The 21,325-nt window shown below is 40.2% G+C and overlaps 1 protein-coding gene across 7 annotated transcripts; it reads left to right on the top strand.

Annotated features, from left to right (window-relative positions):
- The first annotated feature begins 1,016 nt into the window (after window positions 1–1,016).
- LOC116725214 (uncharacterized) lies at window positions 1,017–16,969 on the top strand. 7 transcript variants are annotated; one of them, XM_032571120.1, is made up of 6 exons: window positions 1,017–1,600; window positions 2,593–5,241; window positions 5,318–5,438; window positions 5,751–5,950; window positions 15,060–15,155; window positions 16,701–16,969. In XM_032571120.1, exons 2-6 carry the CDS (start codon window positions 5,233–5,235, stop codon window positions 16,947–16,949), a joined length of 675 nt encoding a protein of 224 aa, XP_032427011.1. In that variant the 5' UTR covers window positions 1,017–1,600; window positions 2,593–5,232; the 3' UTR covers window positions 16,950–16,969. The 7 variants fall into 7 exon arrangements, 4 of the variants coding, with proteins under 4 accessions (XP_032427011.1, XP_032427012.1, XP_032427010.1 ...); XR_004340352.1 differs by lacking the exon at window positions 1,017–1,600 and adding an exon at window positions 16,482–16,575 and having other exon boundaries at window positions 2,142–5,241; XM_032571119.1 differs by lacking the exon at window positions 1,017–1,600 and having other exon boundaries at window positions 2,142–2,773; window positions 2,809–5,241.
- The last annotated feature ends 4,356 nt before the right edge of the window (window positions 16,970–21,325 follow it).

The raw sequence follows: 21,325 nt of genomic DNA, 5'->3' as shown, positions 1-21,325 counted from the left end.
TGTGATTGAAGTAAAATTACTTCAAAGTGCATTGAGATGACATTTGTTGTGAATTAGCAATATATAAAATTGAACTTTCAAACTAATAAATGAGCCCCAAAAATAAACAATATAAAAAAACAAAAACCCCAACAACCAATACAAGAAAGTTCAAAACCCCCAAAATAGATACAAAACCCCCAAAATAGATACCAAAACATTCAAAACACCAAAATAGATACCAAAACATTCAAAACCCCCAAAATAGATACCAAAACATTAAAAGCTTATAATTATAATGCTAATTCACAACGATGTTGTTGAGGCATTTTATAAAAAGTCATTTCAATTTAGTCAGATTACTATTGATCCAAGTTATCAATTCATTAGGTTCACTTAATTATAAAGTAGTTGAAAAAGTTTGTACCAAATAAAACCCAACAGATTGTATGGATTCGTTACTTACAGCATTCACTCCATCTGACCAGCAGGGGGCGACAGCAAATCGCTTGTGTTGAGTTGTTGACTTTACAGCAGTCCCCAACACAGAGCATGCATGTAGCGACAGTGCAGCAGAAGAACTCCGCTCTACCAGGAAGAAATCTTCAGCAGAACCAGAACCGAGCTCAGTACCAGCAGCCACCTGCTATGACCGACTGGAGGTGAGAGAAGACAGAGCAGAGACACAACAACAGGTCAACTGATCAGGAGAACTTTCCATGTTCGTGGAAATGAAAAGGAGAGGGAGAACGGTTAGGTGATGGCAGCATCATGTCAGCCAATGACCTTTTCCAGGAAGCAACCACAGCTAGTCAGGACACCAGACCAGGCGTAGCTTCTGTGGAGAGAAAAATAACTGAGAAAACAAAAAGCTAAGTTTCTAACTAAGCTTTTTAGTTAGAAAAGGTTTAGTTTCTAACTAAACTTGTTGTTTAGTTAGAAACACAAGAGCGCCACCTTCTGGCCTCTCTACAGATCAGTTCAGGTCAGAGAATGGAACTGTTTCTGTCTTTGTTTTTCCCCTCCGTGGGCTGCCACCTTATCGTGGTGGAGGGGTTTGAGTGTCCCAGTGATCCTAGGGCTGTCGGAGGCTTCATGCATCTATTTGGGTTGGGTCTGCCGGGGCAAACGGTCCTAGGTGAGGGATCTGACCAAGAGCAGCCCAAAGATTGCTTAGAAATATAGATACAGTGTTCCTATTTAGAGATGACGATATATACAGGGTTCCCGCTTACCACCAGAGCTATAGACTGAAGTCAGTTTCTCCAAGTGTTTTATCACCCTGGCGGGGCCACCAGGCTTTATTCCCTCCCCTCACCAAGCTTTGGGTTGTTATTTTAGATGGGGATTTTCTCCACCAGTGATGGTAAAGACAGATTAAAGTAAAGGTTTATAGTTAAGACATTGAACTGACTGAGGAGTTGTGAACCAATTGTGCCGTCCCATCAGTTTTCCGTTGGCTTCACATGCTGTTATTTCTGAGTTTTGATTCCTGATCCTGCACCTCAGACTTTCTGTAACTTGACATTTTATAACCGAAACACGCAGCAGACCGCTGATGTAAGAGCAGCTCTTCCACTGGACACAGGTTTTCTGTAGGAAACCCTGAAAGTTTTCCCAGGTGTCGCTTCCTGATTGTTGACTTGGAACTTTCTTGGCAATCTTTCTTAAGGAATGCTGCAGGTATTCTGCTGTTTATTTAAGTAATATTTAGAAGTTAGTTTTTGAAAAGTGGTGATTATATTCTGAGTCGTTAAAGGGCTTGACCTAGAACCTGCACCTGTCCTGTTGTCGCCTTCCTGTCCTCAATTTCCATTTGATTTGTTTCTCTGTTTCTACCAAAAACTGGACAAATAAAGTCTTCAATCTGGTGTTTTGTTAACAAATTGTTCTTTTAAAACAAGGTTTAATTGAGACCATGCACTTTATAATTCCTTTTATTTTGTAGATTCTGTTTATGTATTTAGGATATTCTAAATGTCTTCCAGTTCCAGTGTTAAATGTTCATTAGAATTTAAAGTTTGAGATGAAGAGGACTTTTCCCCTTCAGTCTTCCACTCAGAAGCTTCTTTCTTCTCAGTTTGGTTTTTAAAGTTTTATCTTTGAGACTGTGTTCTTGCATTGTTATTCTTTAGCCATTGTATTGGTTGAAAATGGTCTCATTACCGTTTTATCGTTTATGGCAATAACTTCTTGGACAATTTATCATCCAGCAAAACTTATTGTGACGGTTGTCAACATAAATTTTGCTGGACAATAAATTGTCCCAGAAGTTATTGCCATAAACGATAATGTTGTTTTAATACCATTGTCAACTAATATAGTGGCTATGGCACAATGATGCAAAAACACATTCTCAAATATCAATAAACTTTAAATTCTAATGAACATTTAGTACTAGAACCCGAAGACATTTTAAGTGTCCAGAATAAATTTAAATGTCTTCTTCCTGTTAGGACCAGAAGAAGAGGACTCTTTCCCTTCGGTCCTCCACTCAGCAGCTTCTTTTTTCTCAGTTGGATTTTTATTTTCCATCACAACAACCTTACAAATGTTGATGAAAATAATTCATGTCTGAGTTCCTGTTTCTCCTTTTTATTTGGGTCTGAGCAGGGAGAGTTTCATCAGGTGTCCCACAGCAGCTTGATAGAATCGGGCTGTGGTACCGTCAGTAATGAGCCGAACGGGTCGGCGGTGTGTCGCTACGACTCGCTCATCTGAGGCGCCACTGGTGGGGGAGATTTGAGATCAAACAGCCTGAAAACGGCCTCACCTGTTGAGTTTGAGTCGCTATGTCACACTGAGCCGATGGACGCTGGAAGAGAGGAGACGCAGCGAGCTTCTCCTGCTGGGCAGATCTGAGAGAAGAAAATGAGGATTTAACTATACCGTCCTGATAAGAAGCTGCCTTCTGACCCAGATGAACTCATCCATCCATGCCTGGTTCCCTTCATCCATCCATCCTGGTTCCCTTCATTCATCCACCCATCCATCCATCCTGGTTCCCTTTCATTCCTGGGAATTCCTTGCTGACCATTTTGATTTCTTTACAGGGATGTTCTCAGTCTTTTAAAATAAAAATGAATAAAGCAGAAAGTCCTTGGAGTTTGTCTTTAAATGGGTAAATTGGAGCCAAGCCTTTTTTTTAGCCCTGAGCAGATTTTTAAATGGGGACTGTGGAATGGACGAGCTTTAGTTTTATCTTTTATAAGTCAGCTTTATTGACTGTTGAAAAACACACGGCATCTCTAATGGTATTCACCCCGAACCTCACACACAGCGCTTGTGCATCCAAGAGTCTTCTGCAATAACCACAGTTAGAGTAACAAAATAACAGCAACATAAAGTAAGAGTTCTGTATATGATAGGGACCCCGTTACCAACATGTCATCAGATGCTTAATCATTCCTATGCTATGTGTGTAAGATACTTACATTTTTTGTAATTGGCTTGCCGTACATCATATAGGTGTTATTGCTATTTATTTTAACTTTACAGGAGTAATAAACTGAAAATATATATTTGGATTTTGAAATGCATGGAGGTGTTTAAGTGTGCAATATTATTTAAACTGGCAACACATAGCCCTGTGCACATCATCCCCACCCTGGTGGCAGCTTTATTCTGTGGGCCTGCTTAGCAAAGACAGAAAAGCTGGTCAGAGCTGATGGTTAAACAGATGGAAGAGAAACCTGGACTGATGCAGATGCTCGCTTTCCTTCAACAATGAAATAGAACAATGACATATCGGTGTTCAGAACTAAATATAAAAGACTATGGTTGGACCTGGACATTTATATTTATACATGAGCTTCCATCTAACTGAGTCTTTTTGCATGGAAGAATGTGGAAATAATAAAAAAAAAAACAACAGTCTCTTGATGTGCAAAGCCGAATTTGATTAAACTCAGTTCAGAAGAGAGTTTTAAAATATGTTAAGAATTATCATCCACCCCTTTTGGATTCTTGTTTTGTTTTTAGTTAAGTTGTGGAAGAAAAAAAAGGTAGGAGAAATGATCAACACGTCACCCAAACAACGTGACGTACCGAACAGTTTGGTAACCTGTGACGTCTTCAGGGACCACCGGACAAATCACTGCGGTTCAAACTTAATATCGCTCTCTTGCTGTCATTACTACCACAGAACGTGATTATATATACTTAAAAACAAAAATCATCTACGTTCATTTAAAAAAACAAACTTCTTCTAAAAGTGAAATTATCTAATCATTTTTCTTTTTTAGCAGAAACTTAAGACGAAGTGTAAATGCAGTGTTTATGTTATAGTCCGGATATATTAAAAACAGATGTATGTTTTATCCTTTAATGAACACATTAAGAGCTTTAAACATGTATATTTGTGTAGTTTAGATTCAGCACGTTAAATAGTTATTTACCCAATTATGCGACTTTGCTGCAAGATGACTTGCTGTAATATTTATAGGATTTCTGGAGAAGTTTGAATTTTTCTTTTGCATTTCATTGACTGTCACATTGTCTAAAAGGTATATCCATCTGTTTGTCCACGATCATCCATCTATCCAATTAAGTATCAAATTTCTGCTGTTAGCTCAAAGTGAATTTTGTTTTTATATTTTAAAAATTACCCCAAAAAGGCCTGAGAGATTTTTAAATTTGTGCCTGAAAACATAAAGAAGATTGACAAGGCAAGACCCTATAAGAACATATTTTCTAAAACGCTTTACATGACTAGAAAGAAAAATAAAACAACAATAAAATCACATTGCAATGACAAAATGCAAGGATAAACAATGATGTACATCATAAAGTGAACATCATCATAAAGTAGACTTTATGATGTTCCAGGTATTATTAATCAAAGGCATCTCTAAGCAAAATGGATTTAGCCTTGATTTAAAAAACTGTGTTTAATCAGTTTTGCAGTTTTCTATAAGTGTGTTCCAGATTAGTGAAGTATAAAAACTGAATGGTGCTTTTATCATTGTATTTGATTAAAAGTATAGGAAGATGTTTATTTCCTTTGTGGATTCTAATTCATTTCATGAAGCAAAAAATAAATAAATACAAGCTTTACAGGCATAAAAGTGCTGTCCATTGCTTCACATAATCCTGTCTATGCTTCCTCTTCCAGGAGCTGGAGCAGATCTTGACATGGCTGACTGAGGAAGGTTTTGCACCTGAGGCCTCCGGCGTACCTTCCTTCACACACGAAGCTGTCTGGACAGTGTGACTAAGGATCTGGGAACAAAACGCTTGCAACATTTTGCAGAGATGGCAGAGGTAGATTATCACTGCTCAGTTAATCAGCGCTGTCTGGGATTGTAATGATGAGCAAGACGATCTTTTTGTCTGCAAGGTACGCAAGTCCTTGGAGCAGATCAAAATCTTCACAGAGCAGAAAGACGTTTTGGCTCAGGAGATACAAGATGAGAACGAACAACTCAGAAAGCAGCTGCTGCACCTCGTTTCACTGCAAGGTAGGACTTTTACATGCACATTGTGTAAAAGTTTGAGTAATTATAGACAGTTGACGAAACCTCTGGCACATTTTCAGTGCTTATTTGTGACTGCAGTATGATATTACATAGGAATGAGCCACCTTCTCCCTTTTCTCTTATCTATTTTCTGTTCTTAATTATTAAATATAGCACTTTATTGATGCAACATGTGCTGCTTTTGCTATCAATATCTGTCTTCATGTAACACCAAATCACCAAAACACTTTTAACCCCAGAAATGTAATGATTATGAGTTAAATTACATCCACCTCTCCTACTCCTTTCTTCCAGATTCCCAGATAAATGAAGTTGCTAAAATGTTGTACCAGCAGGGTCTCACTGAGCTGATTCACAGCTCCCCCAGTGAGCAGGTGGCGTATCTCCTGGTGGAGAGGGCTTCCCTGCTTGAGATGAATCAGGATCCTGGTGATGGAGACCCAGAGAGTCGACTGAGGACCCACGCAGAACCACTGAACCCCGTCATATGTGCGGTAGGTGAAACAGTAGTACTATTATTTTCGTGGTGTGTGGGTTTAATTTTTAAAGTCTTCACAGATAAAAACTGTCAAGGTAAAAAAGTGAGATTTATTGGAGTAGAATGTTTTTTCTATCTCAGTCCAGTCCAGTGCTGAGACTCTAATGAATTCTGCTGCACTGGTCTGCAACCTGACCATTATAAACATTTGTCTATAATGCTGATTAAGACCAAAAAGTGAGTTCACACCACACTGATTCTAAAGTCTCTGCGGGAGTGACAAGTGCATTTTTGAACCAATTTTAAGGTGCTTTAATTGCTTTTTGAAAGTATTAATTAGTCATATGTGGCGCACCTAAAAAGGAAATGTCACCACAGTATTTAGTTTTTTTTATTAATTTTGAAATAGTTTCAGATAAAATTTATTCTATTTTCTAAAAGAAAAATAATAAATTAACAAATTTCATTTTGTTTACAGTTAGGCAAGTTCATTTGTTTACATTAGTACTGCGTTCCTGAGGTGGGGACGGGAGTGGTAATGGCCAAGTGGAACCTTTGTTTGGGGGGCGTTGCTTCCAGGTTGGTTTTGGGATGGACTTCCGGTCTGCCCTAAAAAGCAATCTGGATGCTAAAGGCAGCGCTACGTTCCACTGCTGACTCCCGTCTGTTTGTCCTTTAGGTCAGTATACAGTGGTAAAAACCCACCAAGACAACTTTGTAAGATGTGTATATATTGATTGACGTGATGTATCACTGAGTCGCGGTTTCTATGCACCGTTTTGTCAGTATTGTCGGACGGGGATAGTTGGTAATGTGCCGGCTCGCTCTGAGGACCGTTATGTTTTAACGTCTTCATGTGGGGCCGTTGAAATATAACGTCTTCTTGTAGGACCGTTATATTTTAACGTGTTGGTGTTTGAGAAGTTTTATTTGTTTGTTTTTTAAAAAGAAAGGAATACAGTAAAATTACAGTGAAGCTTTGCGGCAGTTGGTTTGTCCTGTTTGGTGTATGTGCCGCGGTTGTCTTCAGCAGTGTGGGGTTGACTTTTGCTTGTCATGAAGGTAGACCAGTGGCAATGTAAAAGGATTTACTGTGTTATAATACAAAGGTTTTGTGTGTTAACAAATAATAATAATAATAATAAAAAAAAGCAATCTGGATGCTAAAGGCAGCGCTACGTTCCACTGCTGACTCCCGTCTGTTTGTCCTTTAGATTGCATCATCACTGTTACAGCAGTTCTGACACTCAGGACCTGTAACAGATTGTGGGGGCTCGTCCGGGATCAGCAGGCCGTACATCCATGGGCTACTACTGATCCAATGATACTGACTACCAGGACCTCTCGTGTTAGATGTTTCCGGAGCCAGGAGTGACCCAGTGTGCAGTAAAGAGGCCAGTAACCGGTAAAAAGGGTGTACTTGCCTGCAGAGTGCAGCACTGTGGACTCAAGTGTCCGAGATCAGCAAGATGTCTTCTGGTGAGAGAAAACAACTAGTATGGAGCATCAAGAAAAAGTTACACCAGCTAACAGGTAGTGAAGCCCACCTCATCGCAACTTCTCTTGGAGACGTGGAGGGACTGGACTCCAGTCAGCTGACTCAGAATGATGAAGAAAGTTGTGTTGAATATCTGACTACCTACCTAACATGTCCAACAATCCTGGGTCGTGAGGACCAGGGTTTGCCATTATTAAAAGGACTGGAATGTTTCATAGACGGCACTATGACGAATCGTGGACATACTACAGTGTCCTTTGAAGCAGAAGCAAGTACAAGTGAGCAGGCCATTTCCCCTGTTCAGCCACAAGATGGTTATGACCCACAGGGACGGAATCCAACACCATCTTGCGCCAGCCAATCTCGCAACCAGCAGGCAACTTGGGCATCAGTTCCAGCAGCTACAGGGGACCCACTTCTCCCGACTCAGCGATGCTCACCACAGTACTCTGTTCCTTGTTCAGGGAACATTCCAAGTCACACTGGTGAGAGTATGATAGCCATGAAAGATTTGCCGCTGCTGTCCCGCAGAGAATTCAAAGTGCATGGGGGAATGATTAGTGACACAACATCAGAAATCAGTTACAATAGCATCTGTAAACAGATAGATGAGGGTCTCAGGGAGAATCATACTCCAAATGAGGTGATTAGAGGAGTGTTACGTGCCATTAAGCCAGGTAACTTCCGAGATATGTTAACAATAAAAGACGATCTCACAGTTTCTGAGCTTAAAAGTTTCCTGCAGTCTCACTTAGGTGAGAAAAGTAGCACAGCACTCTTCCAAGATTTAATGTGTGCTAAGCAGTTTGAAAATGAGACCCCTCAGCAGTTTTTGTATAGAATGATTGGACTGAAGCAAAAGATCTTGTTCTCCCTCAGACAACCAGACTCAGTCGTTAAGTACGATATTTCCACAATTCAGTGCATCTTTCTCAACACTATTTGCCAGGGCATAGGGGAGAAGTATGACAGTGTTCGTCGAGACCTCAAGACCCTCCTAGGTGACTCCACTGTCAGTGATGAGGCACTACTTCGCCAAGTAATAAAGACCACGGCAGAGGAAGGTGAGCGGAAGCATCGACTTGGCCGAAGTTCTACCATCAAAGTGAGTCATGCACATGCTGCAGACAGTGAGTTGAAAGAGAAAACAAAGGACAATGTGAAAGTAAATCAGATTAATGACGACTTCACACTTCGAAGACTAAGCGCCCAAGTAGAAGCACTGACACAAGCTATGGAAAACCTGAAAGCAATGACAGCTCATGTTTCAGCACCAGAGCAGAGGAGCTCAAAACCCCAACCAGAGAAAAAACCTCAAAGAGAAAGAAAAAGCTGTCAGAATTGTGTTTCACAAACCAATCCAAACTGTAACCACTGCTTTGTCTGCGGAGAGGAAGGGCATCGTGCTGTAGGGTGCCTGAAGAAAACTTTGGGAAACTGGAGACGATCAGAGCAGAGGGACCACCTCTGATCGGCAAACCTCAGCAGTCCCGCTCAAAGGAAAAATCCAAAACTACTGGCAGAGAGACATTAGGTGCATGTTCACAAGAAACTGACAAAGGAACACCGCGTGGTTTAGTAGCTCCCTTAGTAGGTCGCCAGTCCCTTCTCAAATGTATAATGGCAGGTTACCTAGTAACGGTGGTATTAGACACAGGGGCGGGGGTAAGCCTTTTAGATCATGCGTGGCTAAATAGATACTTACCCGGACAACAGGTTAGACCCTTAAGTGAACTGATGGATGATGATCTTAATGTGAAAGCAGTCACCGGGGACACAGTACCTTATGATGGGTGGGTGGAGGTTGTAGTCAACCTCGAGGGTAACGACGACCCAGACCTATCTGTACGCGTACCCTTCCTTGTGAGCCGCCTTAAGATCGAGAGACCCATAGTAGGCTTTAATGTGATCCACGAGTTCATTAGAGACAATGGGGGGAACTACAAACTTATTGAGCTAATTGGTAGAGCAATGGGAATCGACATTTCCGCTGTAAACACCTTAGTAAGCTTTATCCAGACCCAAGAGCGTCCGAAACATGAGCCAGCTACTGTAAAAGTAGGTTTCAAAGGGGGGATAGTCTATCCTAGTCAGGTAGCTTACATTAAGTGTAGAGTCCCGGAGAGTATGAGCTCCACAGAGTCACTTGTGTTGTTTGAGCCAGTGCTAGATGATGTCCACCTCGAACAGCTTAGTGTTGGAGCAGGACTTTTACAGATAGAAAAAACAGATAGGCCGTATATTAAAGTACCTGTGTCAAACTATTCCAGCCAGAGTGTGACTTTACGCAGTCCAACTGTTTTGGGTTCCATTGAGGCCATTACAAAAATAGTTGAGACTGACCAACCCAAAGACTCTTGTGAAACAACACCAGTCTCCACCTGTGTTGTTGGCTCTATGTCCAAATCCAGTCAAGACCAGGAGCCATCCAATACTGCCCACTGGCACCCCCCGGTGGACATTGGTCATTTAACACCAGAACAACAAAAAGAAGTAAAGCAGATGTTATTTGAGGAATCAAATGCTTTTGCCCGAGATGATGGTGACATTGGAGATATTCCGAGTTTGAACATGACTATCAACCTGAAAGATGACATCCCAGTCCAACGCACATACACTGCCATCCCCAAGCCATTATACAAAGAGGTGAAAGAATATATCCAAGACTTACTGGCTAAAGGCTGGATAGTCAAGTCAAAATCACCCTTTTCTGCACCTGTAGTGTGTGTGAGGAAACGGGATGGCACGCTAAGACTTTGTATTGACTACAGACAGTTGAATCAGAAAACCGTGCCTGACCGCCACCCACTTCCACGCATCCGAGACCTCCTGGACACGCTGGGTGGCCACAGCTGGTTCAGCATTCTGGACCAAGGTAAAGCTTACCACCAGGGATACATGGCCGAGGGTTCCCGCCATATGACTGCCTTCATCTCACCCTGGGGATTGTACGAGTGGGTGAGGATCCCTTTTGGTCTCAGTAATGCCCCTGCTGCCTTCCAACGCAGTATGGAAGAGATGCTGGACACCCTGCGTGATGATTGTTGTATCCCATATCTGGATGACATCCTTTGCTATTCAAAGAGTTTCACTGAACATGTTGAGGCGTTGCGCAAAGTCCTCAGAGCTCTACAACAACATGGGGTCAAGCTTCGCCCAACCAAATGTGAACTGTTTAAAGCAGAGGTCAGATATGTGGGTAGACTGGTTTCAGAAAATGGAGTCCGGATCGATCCAAAGGACTATGAAGCTGTCAAGTCACTCAGTCAGAAGACGCCAACGAATGTGGGTGAGTTAAGAAAACTGCTTGGGTTCCTAAGTTATTATCGGGCCTATATTCAAGATTTTTCCAGGATCGCCAAACCTTTGTACAGCCTTCTACAAGTCAAGGGGAGTCCTGAAAACACTCAGACCAAGTCCAGGAAAAGCCAAGTGTTCAGTTGCCCTCAAAGACTCCTATCAGCTGGACAGGTGAACACGACCACATCCTGAGGCAGCTCATTGACACTCTGTCTGATCCACCTGTGCTCGGCTACCCCAACTTTGAACTGCCTTTCATTTTACATACTGATGCCTGTGGGAAAGGGCTTGGGGCGGTGTTGTATCAGAGGCAGGGGGGGAAATTAAAAATCATAGCATATGGCTCAAGAACTCTGACCCCCGCTGAAAAAAACTATTGTTTACATTCCGGTAAGTTAGAGTTCTTAGCTCTTAAATGGGCCATTTGTGAAAAGTTCAGGGATTATTTATTTATGCCCCAGAGTTCACGGTGTATACCGACAATAATCCCCTGACATATGTAATGAGCACTGCAAAGTTGAATGCGACAGGACATAGGTGGGTAGGAGAGCTTGCAGATTTCAGGTTTAACATCAAGTACCGGCCAGGTAAAGTGAATGTGGACGCTGACACTTTGTCACGCCTTCCGTTGGACATTGATAGCTATGTCGGGGAGTGTACAGAGGAGCTTAGCCGAGACATTGTTTGTGCAACATGGGAGGGGAGTGAGGTGGCAAAGAAAAGTGATGTTGCCTATGTAGCTATTTTAAATCTGGCTCAGGACACTAGGTCGGACACACCAGCCTTACCTAGCATTAGCCACGAGGAGCTAGTAAGAGCACAAAGACAAGACACAACAATAAAAGAACTTCTCAGATTAAAAGAGACAAAACCCACACTAACTGACAGAGATAGACAAAATACAGATGGGTTAGTGAGGAGGTTAATGTGTGAGTGGGGAAAACTTAAGGTTGAGAATGAGCTACTTTACAGGGAAGCTGGGGGTAGGAAGCAGCTTATACTGCCAGCAAAGTACAGGTCCTTGGTACTAAAACACCTTCATAATGACATGGGTCACCTCGGTACTGAAAGAGTTATCAACCTAGTCCGAGATCGCTTCTACTGGCCCTTTATGAAGAAGGACATCGAGGCTTATGTGACGAGACAATGTCCCTGTATAAAACAAAAGAAACCCACCACACATGTCAGGGCACCCATGGGGAGCATCAGCTCCAGTGCACCCATGGAGCTAGTATCCATTGACTTTATGCATTTAGAAAAGAGCAGAGGTGGTCACGAATACATACTTGTCGCAGTTGACCACTTTACGCGTTTCGCTCAGGCATGGCCAACCAGAAACAAGTCAGCCAAAACTGCTGCGGAAAAACTATTTAGTGATTTTATTCCTCGCTTCGGTTACCCTGCTAGGCTACATCACGACCAAGGCCGTGAATTTGAAAACTCACTGTTTAGGGGCCTACAGCAGCTGTCAGGTGTCAGCCACTCACGTACCACACCATACCACCCACAGGGAAATCCTGCCGAGCGATTTAATCGCACCCTGCTACAAATGCTGAGAGCTCTGGAGGAGACGGAAAAAGATAACTGGAAAGACTTTTTGCCCCAAGTTGTTCATGCATATAATTGCACAAAACATGAGGCCACTGGGTTTTCCCCACATTTCTTAATGTTTGGACGGCACCCCCGCTTGCCTGTGGACTTCATGTTTGGGCTCAACACCGAGAAGGACAGTGGAACACCACATGGATATGTACAAAAGTGGGCAAGGAGGATGAAAGAGGCTTATCGTATTGCTACCAACAACAGCCAGCAGTCGAGTGCTCGCGGAAAGAAACACTATGACCAACATGTGAGAGGAGTTGTCTTAGAGCCTGGAGACCGAGTGCTAGTTCGCAACCTTGGAGAAAAGGGTGGACCTGGAAAGCTCAGGTCATACTGGGAGCAGACTGTGTACATTGTCAAAGAACAGATTAACGACAGCCCCATCTACAAAGTATATCCTGAGAACAATGCCCAGAAAACTAGGGTTCTCCACAGAAATCTCCTACACCTGGTTAATGACCTACCTGTAACCGGTGGTCGCAGAAAAGATAAAGCGCCAATCAGAAGCAGAGTCAAAGGTCGCCAGGTTGGTTCTAGCCAAAGTAAAAGAGACAGTGACTCATCAGATTCTGAGAGTGACTCCAGGATGCGTTATTGGCTCAGAGTACCTGTGACAACCAGAGTACAGGAACCAGCCACCCAAACTAATCCAGCCTCAAGCCAAGTTTTCACACCCGTGGACCAAGGGAGGGACTCCCAACTGAACACTACAGATGAAAATGTTCCAACGGAGCATCCACACCCAGCTGAAAATGAACTAGTCCAAAACTGTGAAACGGACAATGAACAAAGAGAACGAGAACTGGAGAGAGACACTGAACAGGTCGAACTTGAAATCGAGCAGCAGGAGCAAGCACCGACTCAGGAGGGACCTCTCAGAAGGTCTACACGGGCAAGGAGACCACCTCAGACACTCGGCTACAACACTTTGGGCCAGCCTTCTTACCATCCACAAGGGGTCATAGGTCATGTTGGACTGTGTGGGTTACAAGCTCCACCATTGTGGGTAATGCAACCTGTACAAGGACATTTTTATGCTCCTCATCAGACTGTACCTTATGCAACGGCAGTCCCTTTTACAATGCCTTATAGTTTTGTATACTAAGATGTGGACACTGAAGGAAAAGGTAATTTGAGTGAGGTTCCTGTGATAATAACCAAGTTGTTAATATTTTGTGAACTGTCATCACTGGCTTTGAAGTGTCGGGAGCCACCTTTTAAGTTGGGGAGAGTGTGGCGCACCTAAAAAGGAAATGTCACCACAGTATTTAGTTTTTTTTATTAATTTTGAAATAGTTTCAGATAAAATTTATTCTATTTTCTAAAAGAAAAATAATAAATTAACAAATTTCATTTTGTTTACAGTTAGGCAAGTTCATTTGTTTACATTAGTACTGCGTTCCTGAGGTGGGGACGGGAGTGGTAATGGCCAAGTGGAACCTTTGTTTGGGGGGCGTTGCTTCCAGGTTGGTTTTGGGATGGACTTCCGGTCTGCCCTAAAAAGCAATCTGGATGCTAAAGGCAGCGCTACGTTCCACTGCTGACTCCCGTCTGTTTGTCCTTTAGGTCAGTATACAGTGGTAAAAACCCACCAAGACAACTTTGTAAGATGTGTATATATTGATTGACGTGATGTATCACTGAGTCGCGGTTTCTATGCACCGTTTTGTCAGTATTGTCGGACGGGGATAGTTGGTAATGTGCCGGCTCGCTCTGAGGACCGTTATGTTTTAACGTCTTCATGTGGGGCCGTTGAAATATAACGTCTTCTTGTAGGACCGTTATATTTTAACGTGTTGGTGTTTGAGAAGTTTTATTTGTTTGTTTTTTAAAAAGAAAGGAATACAGTAAAATTACAGTGAAGCTTTGCGGCAGTTGGTTTGTCCTGTTTGGTGTATGTGCCGCGGTTGTCTTCAGCAGTGTGGGGTTGACTTTTGCTTGTCATGAAGGTAGACCAGTGGCAATGTAAAAGGATTTACTGTGTTATAATACAAAGGTTTTGTGTGTTAACAAATAATAATAATAATAATAAAAAAAAGCAATCTGGATGCTAAAGGCAGCGCTACGTTCCACTGCTGACTCCCGTCTGTTTGTCCTTTAGATTGCATCATCACTGTTACAGCAGTTCTGACACTCAGGACCTGTAACACATAGTCAAAATCCTCTGACGATGACGATTCAGGTCACATGAGAAGGATTTTTGTGACTCTTTCATGTAAAAACCTAAACTAAATGTTGAATTAGATATGCTGACTATGATATTCATCTTTAGAACATTTATAATTTTTTTGAAGCTTTATTTTTGTTTGGTTTTGTTGCATATGATCTAAGCCCTTTTTTTATTTTTGAGTCTTTACAATTTTATAAAACAAAGATTTTTTGTTCAGTTCCTATTTGTTTTTCTTACAATGAAGTAAAATCTTACAAATTTAGAATTGTAATATTTCTAAATTATTTCCTCTTTACAATACATACTTATTACATACTCTGTTTCCTCAATTTTACAATTTATATATTATTTAGTTGGATTTGCTTAGTAATTATTTTTACTTTATCTGTAGTAGACTGAACATTTTGTTTGCATAATTTATCTTAAGCTGTTATCCCCATTAAAGCACTTTGCATTTGATTGATTGAATGATAGGTTGCAGCGGTAAAGTTGATATGTTTTCCTTTTTCTTGATTATTAGAGGAATAATTTCTGGTATTAATTGTAATTTTGCAGCCCACCCACAAGAGGTCCCCACGACCTTTACAAAGCTCCTGGAAGAAAATATTTGGACTCCATAAGACTTTGCAGAGCAAGCACACCTTCGTACCTGTATGTATACGAGCTTCTAACTGCAGTGCTAAGGAAACATGTTTAGCCCTCTTACAGACTTCTTCTGTTTTTGCTTTAAAATGCGAGAAAAAAATATCACATAAAGAAAACTTGTGTAAATACAAAATACAGTTTTCAAATTCTGATTTAATTTATGGATGGGAAACAAAACTATCCAAGCCAAGTCAGCTCAATATTAAAAACTAATAGCTCACTAAAGCTAGTACCAGGTTTTGATGAGTGTTTGGGGGATTTTTAACATAGAGCTCGGTTGGTTTGGATAACTTTCTTTTCTCAGAACATTTGTCCAGTATTACAGTTTTTCTCAATTACTTTGGTGCATTTCTCAGAACAGAACTGTAATTCTCAAAGCTACTTGCCCAACCTTCGTATTATTGCGTCTCTCATGCACATCAAGAAAAGCAGTTTCTCATTTCTTTCAACCAGTTGAAATGCTTTGATATATCCATGAAAGTGATTATGTACAGTTCTCTACTTTTTCCTACCTTTTCTGTTGCTTATGTCATGTTGACTGAAATGTGTAGTTATCTCTTGAATCATCTCAACCTAAACAACATTTAAGCAAAAGTCTTAACATGCAAAGTTGTAATAATATATTGGGCATATTTCTATGCATTTTCATTAGTCTTTTCTTACTAAGTCTGTCCTGAGTTGGTACATTGCTCCCAGGTGAATCCTGACGTTCTCAAAATGTGTGAGGCATCAGCTCAACCAAAGATCGAGCAATTTTCTGAAGTAGCTCAAAGTTGCATCTCATGAACCATCAACTGTCCGGTATATAGATTATACTGTATAGCAGGAGCACAAGACGATGTTACGTTTCTGACAATGAAAAGACAAGGGACTGGACAGGATACTCTTGTATTGACAACATTACTAATCAGTTTGACTGTCTTATTTGTACTCGATGAAATAAGGACTTGTCTTATTGAGGCTTTGACGTGTTCACTGACACAGATATTTAATTTTGAGAAATGAGCTAAGGATTTTGAGAAAGACATTGGTTTTTGCAGGTAATCCATGGTGTTCTGTTTGTACAAACTGTTTTGAGAAATGTGTTTACCGTTTTGCAAATGTTGAGAATGATTCGAGAAATGCACCGAAGCGACTGAGAAAATCTGTAAAATATCTTTATTGATCTTGTAACAGCACTTTCATACTAAGCAGCATTGTATTCTGCATGGACTAACAAACTATGAAACTGCTTTTTTGTCATTTGGATGATCATGAAACTGACTTTGTGGGCATCTTCTGCATGCCAGTTTTTTTATTCTCTAACGTCACTCTTTGTTTTGCCTTTTCCAGTGATACTAATCTTGCCAACAGCAGATAAACTTTGCATGACAGAAGTTCAAGGTCCAACACCACTCATGCATCTTTCTCCAGATCGTATCTCAAGGTGTTGTCTCTGTCTCAGCTTGTTTTTCTGGATATTTTTACTCAAGTCTTTCTTTGTTATTTACAAACATTTAAATTGCTTCAGATTTGTCCATTTTGGTAGCATGTGTCTTCATCCCCTTCCAGGGTGGGGAGACACCTTTGGCCGGTGAACCAAGACGTTTGGAGAAGGAGTGTTCCCGACTGGAGCGGGATGTGGAAGAAGGTTCCCGCAGGTTGGCCATGGCCCACAACGAGATCCGGCATTTGAAAGATGAACTGGAGTCTGCTCAGAATTGGTCTCTGCTCGGATCAGACCTCTCTGCTCGCATGCAAATTCTTTTCTGCTCTTTTGGAAGAAAAAGTACCGTTGCCTGGCAACCTCTCAGCCAATAGAATAAAAGTGTTGTACTGGGTGTGTTTGTTTCCTTCAGTCTGAAATCCTGCTTTCGACTTGTGGCAGTAAAATTCCCCCATATTCTTCCACACTGATATCACTCATGCATGTCTTTATAGACATTTCTTTATGAACTTGTGGGCTGTCATTTTGAAACAATAGAAGGCAAATTGTTCCTACAACGTTGGAACAATGGGATTGATTAAAATACCTAAGTGTGCAATGAAAACATTGAGAGAGGAGTCTGGGTGCTTGCAAGGGATATGAATATTTCTCCGAGTGCCAGTTTAAAAGTAAAAAACTTTTTTGAGCTTTATATCAAAATATTAATATAATATAGGAGCCAGGCGTGGTGAAGCAGGGAGACACCTAAAAGCTGCAGGACTGAAGTTTGGCACCACGGTCTTAAAAAGATAGAAGCCCAATTTCAAGGCATCAAATTAAGTCATGTTTGGTATATACAGCATTTTTACAACAACTGTAGCTAACACAGTTACTTGATTGTGCTATAAAAGACCCTATGTGCATGGAAAATACAAAAAATAATAATAATCTAATATGGGCCTTATCTAAAGCATTCATAATTATTCTAAAATGTCTGATCTGGTCACTTTGTTCCCTGAAAAATTCAGACATGGGAAGATGAACAGGGCCTTTAGCCAGACAGGAAAGCATGATTTGTCCCTCTAAAGAGCCTTCTCCTCTGCTCCGGAGGCTGATCTACATTCCCACTAGGTGACGTAAGTTTTGGATGCAGCTGCTCGTCCAGAACTCATTGTGTGTGTAGTTTAAATGATATGGCACATTTAAATACTCCTCTGCATTTTAAATCAAATATATATTTTTTAGCTTGCTACTCCTGTAAGGTTAATATAAATAGTCATAATAATACCGGTATGATGTAAGCTAATTACAAATTATGCTAATTATAGCAGGTATGTTACACACATAGCGTAACTGAGGAATGATAAAGGACAGTTGTAGTACACTAACGGCAAATTTACAACATAAGGAAAATAATACAGTATAGTTATTATAAATAGCATACTCAGATTAGTAAAAATGTGCAACTGAGTTGAATAACTCAGCCAGAGTCCTACTGTCTCCCACCACCAAGTCAAGAGGGCATCCTAGGACAGATCCTGCCGTGAGCCCCTCCCACGTCCCCGAGCTCAGACAGGTGGTCAGTCCCACTGATTCAGAAAACCTCACCTGCACACAGAGACCCCACCTTCAGGAATTAATGTTAAATGTTTTCCATGTGTTGCTTTTCTTCTCTGAAAAACACACCAGCAATAAATCTCAGGCTCTGGAAGGAGTGAAGGAATTACTTCAATCCACAAGGGGGCGTCCTAAACTGTCTTACACTAAAGACTGAGCATGAAAGAGAATTTAACCCAACCATAGATATGGTTTTAGCATAATGTAGAAAATATATCAGTTACACACAGAAAATTTACATTTTAACTCTATTTATGGTTTATGGTAGTATAAAAATATAATAAATAAGCTATTTGAAAGCTTATATTCTGTATTGCTCAATGAACTGAGAGACTGCTATGATTTTTCTCCTCCATGTACAGGAAGCACTGTGCTGCCATGGCAGAAAGTTATTAGGCGGTGTAGCCACACTGAACTGTTGTCTTGCCTGTTAATACACAATTTGATCGCTATGTTGTTTTATGCAACCTCTGCACGTTATCAGTTCAGCTTTACTGCTACTTTAAGTTGAATGTTTTTTTCAAAACACATTAGAGAAAATTGACAAGTGGAGGAAAATTCTGTTTTATTTTGCAGTTTCACAACTTTCCTTAAATAAATGGTTAATAGTTAAGTAAGGGACTTGAAAGATAATAAATATGGTTGAAACTAAACGATTTTTCAACAGAAAAGTTGATCTGACAGGTGGTTTCACTGAAGACCAAGCGTCTCTGTTTCTGTAGAGATCACAGTTGAAGTTGGTAGTAATCTGAACAGCTCTGGATTCTGACTTTATTAAAATAAACTTTTAATAAAGTTTATTTAGTTCAGACATATCAAGATGACAAAAAGTTCATAATTTACATTTAAATTAAATCCAAGCTGAACATTTAATTAAGATCTGTTGAGTTATATTTGCAAAAAATAATCAAAGATAAAGAAGAATTTATTTTACAAAACATTACTTACATTTTTTAAATAAGCAATTTGTGAATAAACTTATATTATTTAAAGATGGATCAAAAGACAGATCTATGAACAGTGAAGAGTTTTAATGAATTAATGGCACACTTAAATAATTATTACATAAGTTATTTATTATCATTTGACACTCTTCACTCTCCATAAGAGTCAGGACATACTGGAGCAGCAGTTTGGTATTTAGCTTTGAAAATATAAAAAGCACATTTATCCCTCTTATAGTTTTAGGGTTTGTCTAATTTTTTCTAAAAATGTATTAGTTCTTAGAAAAATGTACATTTTGAAAACTTAAAAAAAATCAGTCCTACATTATGAAAAATAAATGTTACATTGTTCTGTTTCTCTAAATTATTCTACAAATATATTAGCGATAGATTATGAGTAAAACATATAGTGCTATTAACATGAGTTTTATTAGAGGTTTAAATTTGCACTGTTCCTTTGCAGTTGGGCAGGTTTTATAGGTTTAGTTTTACCTTGTGTTTGCGCTGGAAAATTTAAAATCTGGCAACAGTGGCGAATGGCGCCATTTTTTGTTATCAATGAGCGTGACGCGCATGCGCCATATAGGATATAAAGATGACGCAGTTTCTACATGAGCGTTTTTAAAAAAAAAAAAAAAAAAAAGATCCTGCTAGCACTTGACTCCACGGACACGGAACTGTCAGTCTGACATTCATGAATTTGGGGACGTGGATTTAAAACGATGTTCTCTGATCTCCCAACACGTGGAATCCGAGTGGACGCCAGCCTAAAGACTGAAATGTTTGTGGATCCGACTGAAATCGTGTCGGTGTTCGACGAGGCCTAGTTTGGCGTCTTGTACTTGAAAGTAGGCCAACGAGCAGGCCGCAGTGACGCCAAGCAGGCCGCAGTGACGCCAAGCAGGCCGCAGTGACGCCAAGTTTCGGTAAGTTATTTTTCGGAAACCTTATGCTAAGTTTTTGTCTTTTTCCACCGAAGACGTTGGTGAAGCCATTTTTTGTGTCCAAACAGAGCAGCACACAAGGAGAGACCCGACCATGGCCTCTCAGCGGCGGTTTGTTTGGTTGCTGGCGTCCCTGAAACATCTGAGGAGATAAAATGGCAGCTGGAGCTGCCAGCTGATCGATTATGGACATCGAGGCCTACTTGACCTACGAGGAGGCTGCAGTGACGGCAAGTAGGCCGCTGGAGTGCCATGTTTGAAATCGCGGCGTTGGTTATTCGGTAAGTTATATTTCGGAAACATTACTTTTAGTTTTTGTCTTTTTCCATCGACGACAGGCTCGGCTCCAGACGAGTTTAACAGGGGGGCTAACCTACGGCAAGCCGTTTTAAAATAAATTCGGTTTTGCCGCCCTTACATTATCTCAGATATCTCAAATTGTTTTATGACTAGACATTTTAGCGATTTAAGATATCTCTAATTATATTTTGACTTAATAAAATACCTATTTGATATATCTCTAATTACATTCTGACTAGTCGAAATGACGTCAGATTTATCATAGAGTTGTATGGAGACTTCAATTCAAGATATCTACAATGAATTACTGACTATCTGAAATGCACACTTCAGATATCTACAATCAAATTATGACTAATCATAAAGTAAATTCGAGATATCTCGAATTTAGTTTTGATTAGTCATAATTCTAATTAAAGATATCTCGAATGACAACAACATTCGAGATATCTTACATTTATTTTTGGATAGGAAATCTGTAGTTTTGACTAGTGAAAACTAAATTATAGATATCTTAAAAGCAAATAATTACTAGACAAAACTAAATTAAAGATATCTTGAATTGTAATTTTGAATAGTCAAAATTCTTTTTAAGATATCTCTGAATGATTTGGAGATATCTTGAATTACACAGCTTTTCTATTTAAGATATCTTAAATTAACATTCTGACTAGTCAGAATGACATTAACTGATATCTTGAATAATATTATGTGTAGTCAAAACGACCCTGACTTACGTGGCAATTTGAAAGTTCAATAAAGCAATGACAAATAGAAGAAAAAAGAAAATAGAAAAAACATTTCATATGTTGAAAATGCTTTGACAATAGCAATTTTAGCTTTTCAAAGCAGTTTTTAAGTGCATTCGGTTTGTCGGAAACGAATAAACAGGAAATTCTTTGCAGATTTGAGAAGCAGTCTTATAGTTGATGAAGTTTTGAGTTCTCTGCATATCCAACATGGCCG

The sequence above is a fragment of the Xiphophorus hellerii genome, chromosome 9 (assembly GCF_003331165.1).
Source record: "Xiphophorus hellerii strain 12219 chromosome 9, Xiphophorus_hellerii-4.1, whole genome shotgun sequence".
In the NCBI taxonomy this organism is placed as follows: domain Eukaryota; kingdom Metazoa; phylum Chordata; class Actinopteri; order Cyprinodontiformes; family Poeciliidae; genus Xiphophorus; species Xiphophorus hellerii.
The sequence above is the reverse complement of the archived record's forward strand: the minus strand, read 5'-3'. Positions and strand labels throughout refer to the sequence as shown.

Coding starts and splice junctions, on each gene's coding strand:
- LOC116725214 (XM_032571120.1), top strand. Junction 5,439..5,750: donor GCACCTCGTTTCACTGCAAG/GTAGGACTTTTA, acceptor CCTTTCTTCCAG/ATTCCCAGATAAATGAAGTT. Junction 5,951..15,059: donor TGAACCCCGTCATATGTGCG/GTAGGTGAAACA, acceptor GTAATTTTGCAG/CCCACCCACAAGAGGTCCCC.